The following is a 12,989-nucleotide window of genomic DNA, read 5'->3' on the forward strand; positions in this document are numbered from 1 at the left end:
ATGTGAGAGCTCTGAGCTTTCCATCTTTATTTCTATAAAAAGAATATAGTTGGAAGTTAAAAATTTTGTCTAATGAAAAATAATTTATTTTAATAGAAATTTTTTATTTCATGAAATAAAATGACTTAGTAAAGTAAGCATTAACACTTCAGTTTTTTGAATATTGAAAAAATTTGAGAAGTTTAAGTTTTGTTGAGGGGTTTTTGCTGTCATACTTTTATATGTATCACTATTCACAGTAAATAACAGTAGTACTCCATAGGAGAGTTGCTTGGAGAAACTTTTAAATAGATATTTAGAGTTGATTTTATCATGAAGTAATACTATATTCCAACTAAAATCAGTGGAAAACATAACCAAAAAAAAAAAAAAAGGTCTATTTTAGATATCATTGTGTAAAGGAATCCTTTTGTTGTGCCACTTTAATAATTTAAACTTTTAATAGTAATATACTGTAAAATAGTTCTATTGCTTAAGTTCACTTATGTTCATGAACTGTTTCTGACTATAATGTATTTATCTCATGACTTGAACCATTAATACTAGAAGAGGCTAGTAATCAAAATTTTGTGAAAATTAATGTGGTTCAATGTTAATCTTCTAAAGATTAATCAAGGACACACATCACCATTTCGCAAGGTGCTTTTAAAATATGCATTCCTGACCAGGACCCATCCTAAACCTACCGATCTAGTTTCTCACACAGATCCTCTTCGTTCTTTCCAACTAGCACATGTCTAGTTTTAGAAAGCCTTTCAGGTAATTTTGATGTCCAGTCTTGGTTAAGAGCAATTGCTTTAGGAGGGTTGGGCAGTGGAGGAGGAGCACTAGTCTAGTCTTGCTACAGGGAAGAGGAGCAGAGCTTTCCCCCTCAAATACTTTTAGTTCTGTATGTTTGTAATTAAAAGGAAATATCAATATATCCTCCTAAAATTTTTCAGTTTTGGTATTAGTATGGAGAGTTATTGTGTTTATGTGAATGTATAATTTTTATATGTTATAAAAAATTATAAATAGCAAGAGCCCTAAACTGATTAATTCATTTTCCTAGCTTCAGTTCCCTCTTCAGCTAGCTAAGCTATATGGAAATTACCTTAGGAGAATATGTCCTAGCTTGCCTTGGTACCTCAATTCACTTTAGAATTTATCAATTTTTATTCTATATTCTTTTTGCTGAGTTAATACTTTTTCTTATCTGTTTGGGTTTTTATGAAGTCAAGCAAACTGATCATCACCCTTAGAAAGATGCTTGAACAAGAAACTTAAGATTCATTTTTGTGCTCTTTCTTTCACTTTCCATATCTAGTCTATTGGTAATGCTGTCAATTTTGCCTTTATATTTTATCGCTGAACTATTTACTTTTCTCCATTTTTACTCCCACCATCCTAAACCAAGCTGTCATTGCCTCCTTTGTTCATTATTCAAAATGGTTAATTGGTCTACCCATGCAGTTCCTTTGCCATGTAATGGCAAAAGTAATCTGAAATATAGATCAAATAGTGGCTTTCTGATTGTCACTAGAATAAAATCCAGTCCCCTTACTATGGCCTACATAATCTGTGTTTTGTATACTTTTAATCTTACCCTGTCCCTCTTTTCCTTGCTTACTCTGTTCTGGCCATACTGGCCCTCCTCAAATAATGTCAAGCTCCTTTAGACGCATGTTCTTTGCATATGTTGTTCCACCTGTTCTTCCTATCACTGATTCCTTCTCTTCTTTTTTATGTCCCAGCTAAAATATCACTTAGAAAAAAGGGCGTTAGACTGATGATGTAAAGGAAGTATCTCACCATTATTTTCTATCATGTTATCCTGTTTATTTTATTTTAGAACTTATTACAATTTGAAGTTTTATGTTTATTTAAATTTGGGTGGGGTGTCCTTTGTCTCCATTGAAATATAAGGCCCCTTGTGGCAGGAACCATGAGCTCAGTAAAAATTTTTTGCGTTAAAATAATATGAAGGTTCTATTAAAATACTACCAACTTTTATTTTCTGATTAAATAAGCCTAGTGCCTTTAACTCTGCTTCATGTAAGACCCTACTCTTTTATATCATATTCTTCAAGAATATGTATTTAAACATAGTCAGACTTTTCCCCATCTCTGTACCTTTGCTCAGGCCTTACTCTGCTTGGAAGATCTGTTTCTTGAGATCTTGCCTGCCTGATTAGGTCAAATGTCTTTTTCCTCAAGGCCATTTCTACTTCTATTCATTATAACATTTCCCATTTTTATGCTTTTGTAGTGTTTTCAGTATCTCAAATTTTTTTTTTAGATTGTTGTCTATTTGTTATATACATATTTATTTCCTCTGTTGAAGTTAAATGCTTCTAGAGGCATTTTTATCATTTTATCCATTATTGTGATTATATATGGAATGCTACAGTAAATATTAAAATAGAAAATTATTAAGCTTTTTAGTGAGCCTTATGGTAGAGTGAACTGTGCTGAGATCAGGCCTAGATCTTACCTCTTTGTTTCTTGAATTTTTGGAACCTTGCTTGGTGCCTGATCTCATGTTATGGTTTCAGTCAGTAAGCCTTCATATGCAGGTAAGGATCAAAATCACCTATGGTGCTTTGAAAATAAATTTTCCTGTCCCCATCTAAGACCTACTAAATCAGAAACTCCAGATTTAGGGCATTGGCTTTTATGTGTATTCTTTAAAAATTCATAGGAGATTCTGACATATACCCTTTGTAGAGAAAATAAAGTTTGAAATGCCAGAAAATTTGAAGGAAGGTAAATTTTATCTGATTTGAATGAGAGTATATAGGAAAAAATGTTTCATGGAAAACGAAATATTTGATGGCTTTTAAAGGATGAATAGGATTTCTTTAGACGTTTTAAACGTAGTTGAGAATCAGTGAGCTTTTTTTTCCCCCCTGTTTTAACAAGTTTAAGTAGCATAACAGAGAAACATTCTCAGTCAGTGAACTTTTAAAAAGTAATTCTGAGTTATATAAAGACTGAACAAGCCAGGCATGGTGGCTTCACACCTGTAACCGTAGCAGTTTGAGAGGCCAAGGTGGGAGGATCACTTGAGGCCAGTTTAAGACCATCCTGGCCAACATAGCGAGACCCCATCTCTATAAAAAAAATTTAAAAATTAGCCAGGCGTGGTGGCATGTGCCTGTAGTCCTGTCACTTGAGAGGCTGAGACCAGAGAGTCACTTGAGCCCAGGAATTAGAGGTTACAGTGAGTCATGATGGTGCCACTGTACTCCAGTCTGGGAGATGGAATGAGATCCTGTCTCTTAAAAAAAAAAAAAGAAAGAAAGAAAGAAAAAGAGGCTAAACAGATGTGAAGAAAATCCCAGTTAGGCATGATATTGAGCCACAGGTTTAGGGTAAGGTTCTTTGTGCTGGAGCAGGGTCTTCCTGTAACAGGTTTAGATAACTGATTGTGAGGAAGTCCACGAAGTCCTTTGAAGGAGAGAGGATAGGGAAGGGCACCACTATTTGCCAGCTGGTACTGTGGTTTTTTTTTTAACCAAACTATACCTTAGTATCAGTGCATATTAGCTAAATACTAGCCCTCTAAAAGTGGTAATAATTCTCCGTGACAGTTTAAACTGTGATTGTTTAATTTATATTAATAGTTTTGTTTTCTAGATCTCTGTCTTAGGCTCTTAGTCACTGCTTTTGTTATGTGGAGTTTCTTTTTGATTTATCTTTCCAAATATTTTGAAGTCATTTTTGCAATGTGAAAAGCAACCATCTCTGACATATCCTAAGGTTAGAATTTTGTTTTACAGTAGAATTGCTAGGCAAGTGAAAAGGTTAGATTGGGCTGGAACATGGAAAAATTAATGTAAAATGGCATAGAGATGGAGAAAATTTTTTTGTATTTAAAGTACCTGGTTACCCCCTCTCTTAAAATCTTTAACAATTTTATTTGCTATTAGCATCCCAGAGTTGGTTACATTGTTTTTTGGGGGTTGTTAGAATGTGAGGAGAAGAGATAGTAGTTAATAAAACTGGAAAGATGAATTGGAACATAACTATCTAGCAGGAGCTTGCAACTGAGCAGGAATCCAGACTTTAAGACTTAATCACCATTTCTGCCCCTAGGGAACCTGTGAACCAGGAAGACCAAAACTTAATTAGAGCTTAGAACAGTGGTTTTCAAACAGGTAAAGCAGCAGAACTCTTGTGAAATCTCTATATAACCCCCAGATTTAAAATTATGTAAAACAGATGAAACTGGCATTTACACAGTTGGGTTTATTACACTAACTCATAAAGTTATTCAGTGAGAAAAACAAGACTGTGTGGTATTTTGTTGAATACAATAGCTTGAAGTTGGTGGGTGAAGGATAATAATTAGCCTTATATTCCTCAAGTCTCCTTTTCTATATTTCTTATCATATAGTGAGATGAAAATCATAAATCACGTGGATAGTTTGTGCACTCAAGTGTCTAATTTTATCTCAGTACATGTGCATTTAAATTAAGATTATTGCAGAGTCACAACCTTCCTAATAAAAAATACCTACCTATATATATATTTTATATATATATATATATATGTGTATGTGCACGCATGCAGTTGACAAGAGAGAGAGAAGGGGTTTATTTTGAAGTTGCAGGAAGAATATCCTAATGCAACACAGAGCAAGTATGTTAGTGTTACCGATGTTAACACTCCAATGTTAAAAAACAAATGAATACTAATTTGGACTTGCATTTGTGTTTTTTAAAATTGGTTTAATAAACAACTAATGGAAAAGCAAATAAAAAGAAATTCATATTAAGCATTTGCAGAACCCTAAAGCATTTCTGAAAGCCTGGGTTTCTGCTTAATACAGAGATCACTGGCATAGAAAGCCTATTGCTCAGTAGGAGGGAACTTACCAGGACATAGGTTAAGGAAGCTGGGAGAGTTGCAGCTTTTCTTAACTGAGAGTCCTCATTTGATCACAGACTACAGAAAATGATATGAGTGACTGTTTTGTTATTCTCCCAAGGATAGTATGTCAATCATTACATATAGCGGGTGTTTTAGCTCATTAAGGGTTAAGTCTCATGGAACCCTAGTGGAGGGTTGAGAATGGCTGGAAAAGTGAGGAATTCATAAGGCATTAAAAAAAAAAAAAAACATGATTTACCAAAATGTCAGATGTTTATATTCAAATATGTACAATTTTCAAGACAATGCATAATCACTGCTATATTGTCTTCCACAAGTCTGAGCTCTCAGGCACTAAAATTATTAGCTGAGAATCAAGAATTTTCCATGTTACATTTGGAAATGAGAAGGAATGATTTTGATTAGGATACATTTTCACACTTGATTACTTAACAGTGTTGATAAATTTTTACAAAATGAAAAGTTGTATCGATCACTCTCATGATTCTTCCTGGATAGGGACTTGAAAACCTTTTAAACTAATTCATATGAAAGGACAAAGTGACATTTCAGTGTTTTGAAATTTCAGTGTTTTGAAATTTGAGCTCTTTAGTTCCTTTCCTTATTAAGTTTTTTTTTTTGCTTTTCTTTTCCATAATAGCATATTATTTTAGACAAAACTACTAACTCATGAAATGGAAATGCTCCCTTGTTCTGTTGTGGCATACCTTGAAGCTCAAAGATTATACATGTTTATTTTCATGGGCTTTAAACATAAGGAAGGCAAGTGACTATTCAGGTCTCAGAACAGAACATGTTACTCTTTTATCTTTTGATTCAGAATATTTTCTCTAATTAGTGAATGAGAATCTTGAATTTAAGGAATTATGTAACACTTTACTGGTTTGTAATGTATAGCATTAAACAAAGCTGCTCTACACATGTTAAACTACTTCTGGGTGGAGACCTTCAATTCCTTCCACCCCTACGTACACACTAGAAAGGCAGCTTTTCAAAGATAAAACAAAACAAAAAAACAGCTCTGGCCCTTAGAATGCATTCCATTTATATTCCCTGCATATTTCTCCATCAGTGAGAAACCATATATATGTTTTGTGTGATAGCTTTTCTTGTAAACTTTGTTAGCTATGTAATGGTCTTGCTGTAACTGAGTGAAAACTTTAATCAAGAACTGCCCATGGCATATAGATGCCTTTGGCTTACTGGCTACTTCTGTAGTTGAAGTTGAACTATTTTTTTGGACCCAATAAGTTTGTCCTTTCCACTTGGGTGTTGAAAGAGCTTATGAGCAGTAGCTGTTCTGATTTTTGTTGGTTGTTTTCTCTAGGGAACAAGCTACCCTCTGAGTCAGCACTGGACTTGAAGATAAATCCTACAATTCATGAAACTGACTGATTCGACTAAAGGATGGATAGTTTGGGCAGCGTTGGACAGCTCTATGAGGGGTCTGTTTGTTTAACTGAAGGGATTGTTGAGTTCAGCAACTTTTAATTCCCCTAATCATAAGGGGTTGCTGTTGTGAAAACAGGGTTTGTGAAGGAATCAGTTCTGGCAATTAACATCAATATTCTTGTTGACTCTGTTTTCATTTTATCACTAAACTTCATGGAACAATTCTTTAAGGTGTAGAAATTTTCCTGCTATTTGTTGCCAGTAAGAGTTTGTATGTCCTGAGAGGTCTGCATAGGGTTTTTGCTGTCTACTTAAGAATCCTAGTTATTCTTTTTTTCACGTGAGGTTATAAACATTTCTTTCAAGTAAACCTTTTGGCACTTGGGTTATTTTGTCTTTGCAAAGGTAGTATGCATTTGTGGCTTAAAATTTTTAGGATTAAATGAAACTTAATTTAATAATAAATACTAGATCAGTGAATAATTTTATGTTTTGGCTTATGGCTAATATTATATAATGTGCTTTCTTGATTGATTAATTATCAGATTATTAATAAGGTAATTTTTACCTTAAAACTTGACAGTTTTTTTGTATCAGTCTTTGAGGAAATGAGATTAATTATAATGTTTAATTAGATGGATTTTTATCTGAAACATGAGGGATTTGAGCTACAGAATAAAAATCTTCATATCTGAATTTTTTAGGCCATAGTAAATTAATAAGCAGGGATACAATGAATTGTCTTTTTGAAGACTTTTTAAATAAAATAGGCTGTGGGATGATATAGGTACTTCCCCAAAGCTGCATCTGCACATATCATTTTGTTGTTTAAGAGATAAAAGATTATAAATATATTTTATTTTAATCATTTGAAAGTTGATTTAAAATATATAGGAATAATGGGAGCTTTACCTCACCAGTATTTAAGTAGATTCTTTAAATATCTGTTATTATTTAGGCTAGAAGTGCAAATAGTCATCATGACTGAAGTTTGGAAAATTGGGCTTTTGACAAATGAGCTTGCATACAATTCAACTTTAGATTCATTAGTTGCATAATTATTATGACCTTCTTAAGCATGATACTCTTGATTAAGAACATTTTTTTAGCCAGTTTTGATAATTATTCGCAAATTGAATTTGATTGAACAGTGAAATTATTATGGAGAAAGAAGTAATGGCTAGTATTATCTTAGCTTTTATTTCCTTAATTCTGTTGAGTTTTGGATGATGTGGTGGTTTATTTGATTTTATTACTCTGTTCTGGGATTAGATCCACATTTAAAACATACATGCCTGTATAATGATTGTCTTAGTCATATCTTTGTGTCCACCTTTCCGACTCTCACCCCATTTTGTGGCAAAATGTTCCCAAATTAAAATTCAGTAATGTATTGAATATTTTTTATTTGATGGCAAGATCTTTACAAATTATTGCCATTATTCCCCTTGTTGGGCAGAAAAGTGACCAAAATAATAAACAAGATTTATAATCAAGATTTATTATATTCCTGGATTCTGAGATGACATCTGTCATAAAATGCATCCCATCAATTTAATAATAGCCTTTTTGGGGAGAAAAATTCATATCATTAGATGTAGAAATTTTTTAAAAGATTATTAATACAGAAAAAAATCCAAACATTTATCCATATTGCTAGGATTCTTCCAAAACTCTATATTCTAATCCAGATCTTTAAATTCAAAGATTTTCTCAATTATTCTTATATGTAGCTTTGTAGTGACTTGTTTCTTTTCATAGTACTTACACCTTTAGGACTGACTTTATAATTCTCAGGCTTACGGCAGAATGCCAGAAACTTTACCAGATAAATGTTTTGAATGGGTTATGCCAGCCATTTTAAACTTTGACCTTTTACGATATGAAATTTGACACCTCTGCATTTAATCACATTTTCTCTCTATACCATAACTTTTCCTTTTAGGTGCATTATTTTATATATGATCATTAGGGATTTAAGTTTAGGTTAAATTCAACAGCATGAGGTTGCTGCACAAGGCTTAGTAATATTCAGGGAACCTGGAATCTAATTTCATTTCTATCATCACTGAGCTTAAATGACTGAACAGATCACTGAAGTATGTTTGGTTCCAGTTATCTAATCTGTCAAAAGAGGGGAAAAGCTTGGTCTACTTCTGGCTTAAAAATTGGAAATTTTAAAACCTCTTCAAACTAGGCAGATTTATAAATTAGACTCTTATTTATAATTCTATTGTAAAAGATAATTATGAGGTTAAGGGTAACTCTTTCAATGGAGTGATTGTTGTGAAGTGAAAATACTAAGAATTTATAAATTTAGGATTTTTGTATTTATCAACTTTTATTATAAGGTAATAATAATGATAACTTTAATTTATCCAAATAAATATATACTTAATGTTACCCAACAGATAAGCTTAGAAGTAATTCATTTTAGTTTAGGTTAAGTTATTAAGTATACAAACAACCTTTTTATAGTTCCTAACAAATAATTGTCTCATGGGAAAAAAATTTAATTGCATGTTGTGGAACATTTTTACCACCTTAATAAACTTCATTTGATTGACAATGTTTTCTCTAACCTTCAGATTGTCAAGTTTTTAAGAACTGGTTTTATCGATGAAAAAGTTGAATCATAGTGTTATCTTTTAAAAAACAGCATACATAGGATTTTTGTGTGTATACATTTATCATAACTATTGGTATCTTCCAGGATTTAGGGTTATTTCTTCAGAATACTTTTCGGAACTAGAATTTCTGTGACAAAGGCTATAAATAATATTTTAAGCTATTGAAATTGAAAGCAGCTGTTTTTATGGTGTATATACCGATCGTAGATGATTCCTCTTCAGGATTGCCCTAAAAGTTCAACAGTTGTTTGTTAAGAATAAAATTTTGTTTCATATACTTGAATATTTAAATAAGTAAACTTTTTGAATGGCCACTATAATTTTAATATACAAGAAGCTAAGATATGACCTTAACTAATGGCATTATCTTTTCTTTGTAATGTTAGAGCTGGAATTTTATTTTGAGGCGTAACATAGATGTTTTGTTAGTGTGTATGTTTAGATAGCTCAGATACTAAAAATAGGAGTTGACAAAACATAGGTTCAGATCCTTTTTATATGAGCTGTATTTCATTTTTCTCTGTTATATTTCCCAGCTATGTAGTCACTAATATATGTAACTCTTTTGTAAGTGTGCATGGAAAAAAAGTAATCGAATCAACACAAATCCACTGCTGTAACTTAAGGCTTCCTTTTTACTCCTCCCTCTTCCCCAAGGCATGTGTTCAGATGAGAAAAGTAAACATTTGCCCTTGTATTTCACTATAACAATATTCACTGTAGAAGAGAATTATAAAATTGTGTCACTGTACTGGAGACAATTCAAGGTATTTATGCAGAAATGAATTAGCAAGCCAAAGACTGCTATCCTTAAAAAATGCCTGCTTGCAAGATTGGCCCTTGGCTGATGTCTGAGAACTTAGATTTTGGGAGAGTTCCCACTGTTTCCTAACCAATAAATATAGTTTACTTTAGTTTACTTTGCCTAATCTCTTTGTGCAGACTGTGGTTTGCTCTCCTTCCAGAATTTTGGAATTCTGGTATGTGCTAGGCAGAGGGAGAGTGTCTATATAATTAGTCCACAATAAAAACCTTGGTCTCTAAGAGGCTTCTCTGAGCAGATATATTGCACACGTTAGTGGGGGAAGACTGTGCTTGCTGTGACTCTTCATGAGAGGAAGGGAGAATAGGAAGTCTACGCACGAATTCCTCTGGACTTGTGAGATCTAGCTATGTATGCTTACCACATGGCTGTAACAGTCTCAGCCATGAGTGCAACTATATGCTGTGTCCTATGAATTCTGACGAATTTCTGAACCCGAGGGTGGACTTGAGGACCTCCAATCAAGGATTTTTGTTACTAAATTTACTGAGAAACTCTAAGGATTATATTGTAAAGTAGGTTTATTTATACAGTAATCATCAACATCATAGAAAGTGTTTACTGCATTTCTGACATTATTTTGTAACTTAACATCTTATTATAGAAAATTTTCTCCAGCAGAATGCTGTCCTGCATATGGTATATTTACGTAGAGTATCTTGGAGATTTGTTTGACAGGTTGTGTCGGTTGCCAATAACTCCATGACATCCTAACTTTTAATTGTAATGGTAATTCCACTGACAGCCCTTTCTTAAACTCAGATCCTCTGCTAAGAGCCAGTGATATATATGGACTAGGAAACAAATCTTGTCTCTGAAGCACTGAAATAGCAAGTAGGGAGGGAAAGTGCTCTGAACTTAACTTTGAAATTGTTTTTTTTACACCTCCCCTTTGAATCATCATCAGGAAAGTCAAGGAAGAAACTTTGTTAATTCTTAACATATTGAAGTCCCTGTTTGAATTGAGGGATATAAAATAGTGTCTATGTTTTGGGCTGTAACTGTGTACTGTTTGATTTTGGGGGGATAATTTGGCGAATTTGGTTAAAAATGAATAAAGTAAGAAGTATTCTAGTGGTAACTTTGTTTTTTGTGTTTCTGAATATAAATTTCTTAGAATGATTTTCTCTTGGAAAAAGCCCCACATGTTGGTCCTGTTGTTAAGAAAGCAGTGCTTCCTCTCTTTGTCCTCTAGTTCATCTGTTCAAGATGAGAGAGTTTTGTTAATTTCTAATCTAAACCATTCTTTTCGGTGTAGTCAGACATGACAATTTATTATTGAGGATTTTGTTTGGTTATTGAAATTTTGTTAAAATTATTAGTGTAACATAGGTTTACTCAGGTTGTGTTGACCTGAAAGAGTAATACTTAACTAAAATGATCAGACTTTCCTCTGTCAAAAAAAATGTCCTTCACCCCAGATTTTTTCAAATTCCTCTCTTTCTTTCATAGTGTCTAATGGATTGTTTCGCAGTTGCTTTTTTAATAGTGTTGACTGATGGCTGTGTTGCTTGATAGCGTGACTGTTTATTTTTCTGCTTCCAACTTCTTGTTATATTCAGTGCTTCTTGTGATGGCACTTGCCATTCCTGACAATTTGATGATCATTAAATTGCTATATTGAGCATCTTGATTGTTGGTACCAAAAAAGGAGGAAATCTTCACCTTTACATCCATTTCTTTTCGACAAAATTATTTTGTACTGACAATGTGTCATTAACGTGTAGATGAGAATACAGAGAGGATTAAGGGCGCGGTTCTTCCCTATTAATAGACAGTTGAATTACCTGTGGTATTTGCAGCAGAAGGTAAAGAAGAACAAAATTATGGGGATAAGTTTTAAGTATGGCTGTCAAGAAAATCTTTGTCAAGTCAGAAGGTATTTCAGGATGAACTAGAATTTACTATGAGGTTGGGGTTTAGAAAATTTGGTGTTGGCAGGTCAGGCTGTAGATGATGTGCTAGAGGAGGAAGCAGCTTTGTAGATGCACGAGGAATGTGGTGTCTTCAGGGAAGTTGTATTGAATCTTCAGAGAATTTGAAAACAATCCTCATCATTACAGTATTGTCTTCCAATACACGAGCATCAGTTCTCTCTTCATTTCTTTTTCCAGGTTGTCTGTAATGTCTTTCCACAAAGTTTTATAATTTTCTGTATTTTAGTCTTGCACACATTTTGTTAGATTTATTCTGAGAGGGTTTGTAGTATTCATTGGTATCATAATTGGTATCTTTGAGAAACAAAATATTTCTCTTCTCAAAATATTGATTCTTCCTAATGTGTAGATGTGTGGTTAACCTCTGTATCGGTCACTCTGATAAACTATTATTTTTAATATTTTGTAAATTCTTACATTTGGACAACTGTATTTTTGTAAATAATGATAGTTTTATTTCTTCCCTTCCAATCTTTTTTTCTGCTATCTTGTACTGGCATCTTCAGTCTGGGGTTTCAGATGCCTTTGTTTCTGAGAGAATACCCTTTATAGCTTCTCTGGTTGAAGAAAGTATTACTTTTTTTTCCCCTGGAATAGATTTAAAAATAACTTAAACGTTCATTCATAAGACATTTATTCATTGAGTCCTATGGGCCACAAAGATAAGCAAAGCAAAAATTTTTACTTCGCAGCTTTTATTTTTCATTTGTCTTTTTTTGTTTGAATTACTTACCATTATCATAACAATAAAAAAGTTCTAGCTGATAGGTATTGCTAAATTGTCTTCAAAAAGATACCAAAAGTGTATGTGACAGTATTTATATAACACTCACCCTTTTAATAAATTGTCTAATTAAACTTTGTTACCTATGCCAGTCTGTGAAGAGCCCAATTATGAGCTAGTTTTAATTAGTTTCTTTTTAGCAGTGAACATGAGAATCTTTTTATATGTTTGAGGCATTTAATTTTCTTTTCTGTAAACTGGCTAGTTGTATAATTTGTCTGTTTTCCAATCATTGCTTTCTGTTTGTTTACTGATTTGAAGAACTATATATTGCAAATCTTTTCTTGCTCTGTAGCAATTTTTATTTTTTGAAGAAGTTAAATTGACAAACATTTTCTTTTTTAATCTTTGGATTTTGTGTCCTCATAACATTATATTTTTTCAAAATACTGTTTGAGAGCCCTTTCATTTTATTTTAAACTCTTCAGTATTCAATTTGAATATTCATTTGAAATTTATATGGTTGTAATGAATGAAAGGGAGATTCACTTTTACTGATTTTATCTAACCATCTGTTTATAAATTCATTCTGTCATTTAGTGATGGC

The 12,989-nt window shown here is 32.8% G+C and overlaps 1 protein-coding gene across 1 annotated transcript in view; it reads left to right on the forward strand.

Annotated features, from left to right (window-relative positions):
- The first annotated feature begins 6,302 nt into the window (after positions 1-6,302).
- LOC105808494 (PAB-dependent poly(A)-specific ribonuclease subunit PAN3-like) overlaps positions 6,303-12,989 on the forward strand; it is a 53,362-nt gene continuing 46,675 nt past the window's right edge. Inside the window, exon 1 of the mRNA XM_012642147.1 lies at positions 6,303-6,321. Coding sequence (XP_012497601.1) covers positions 6,315-6,321 — 7 coding nt within the window. The 5' untranslated portion in view covers positions 6,303-6,314. The remainder of the gene's footprint in view (positions 6,322-12,989) is intronic.

The sequence above is a fragment of the Propithecus coquereli genome, unplaced genomic scaffold (genome assembly GCF_000956105.1).
Source record: "Propithecus coquereli isolate 6110/MARCELLA unplaced genomic scaffold, Pcoq_1.0 Scaffold175, whole genome shotgun sequence".
NCBI classification, from domain to species: Eukaryota; Metazoa; Chordata; class Mammalia; order Primates; family Indriidae; genus Propithecus; species Propithecus coquereli.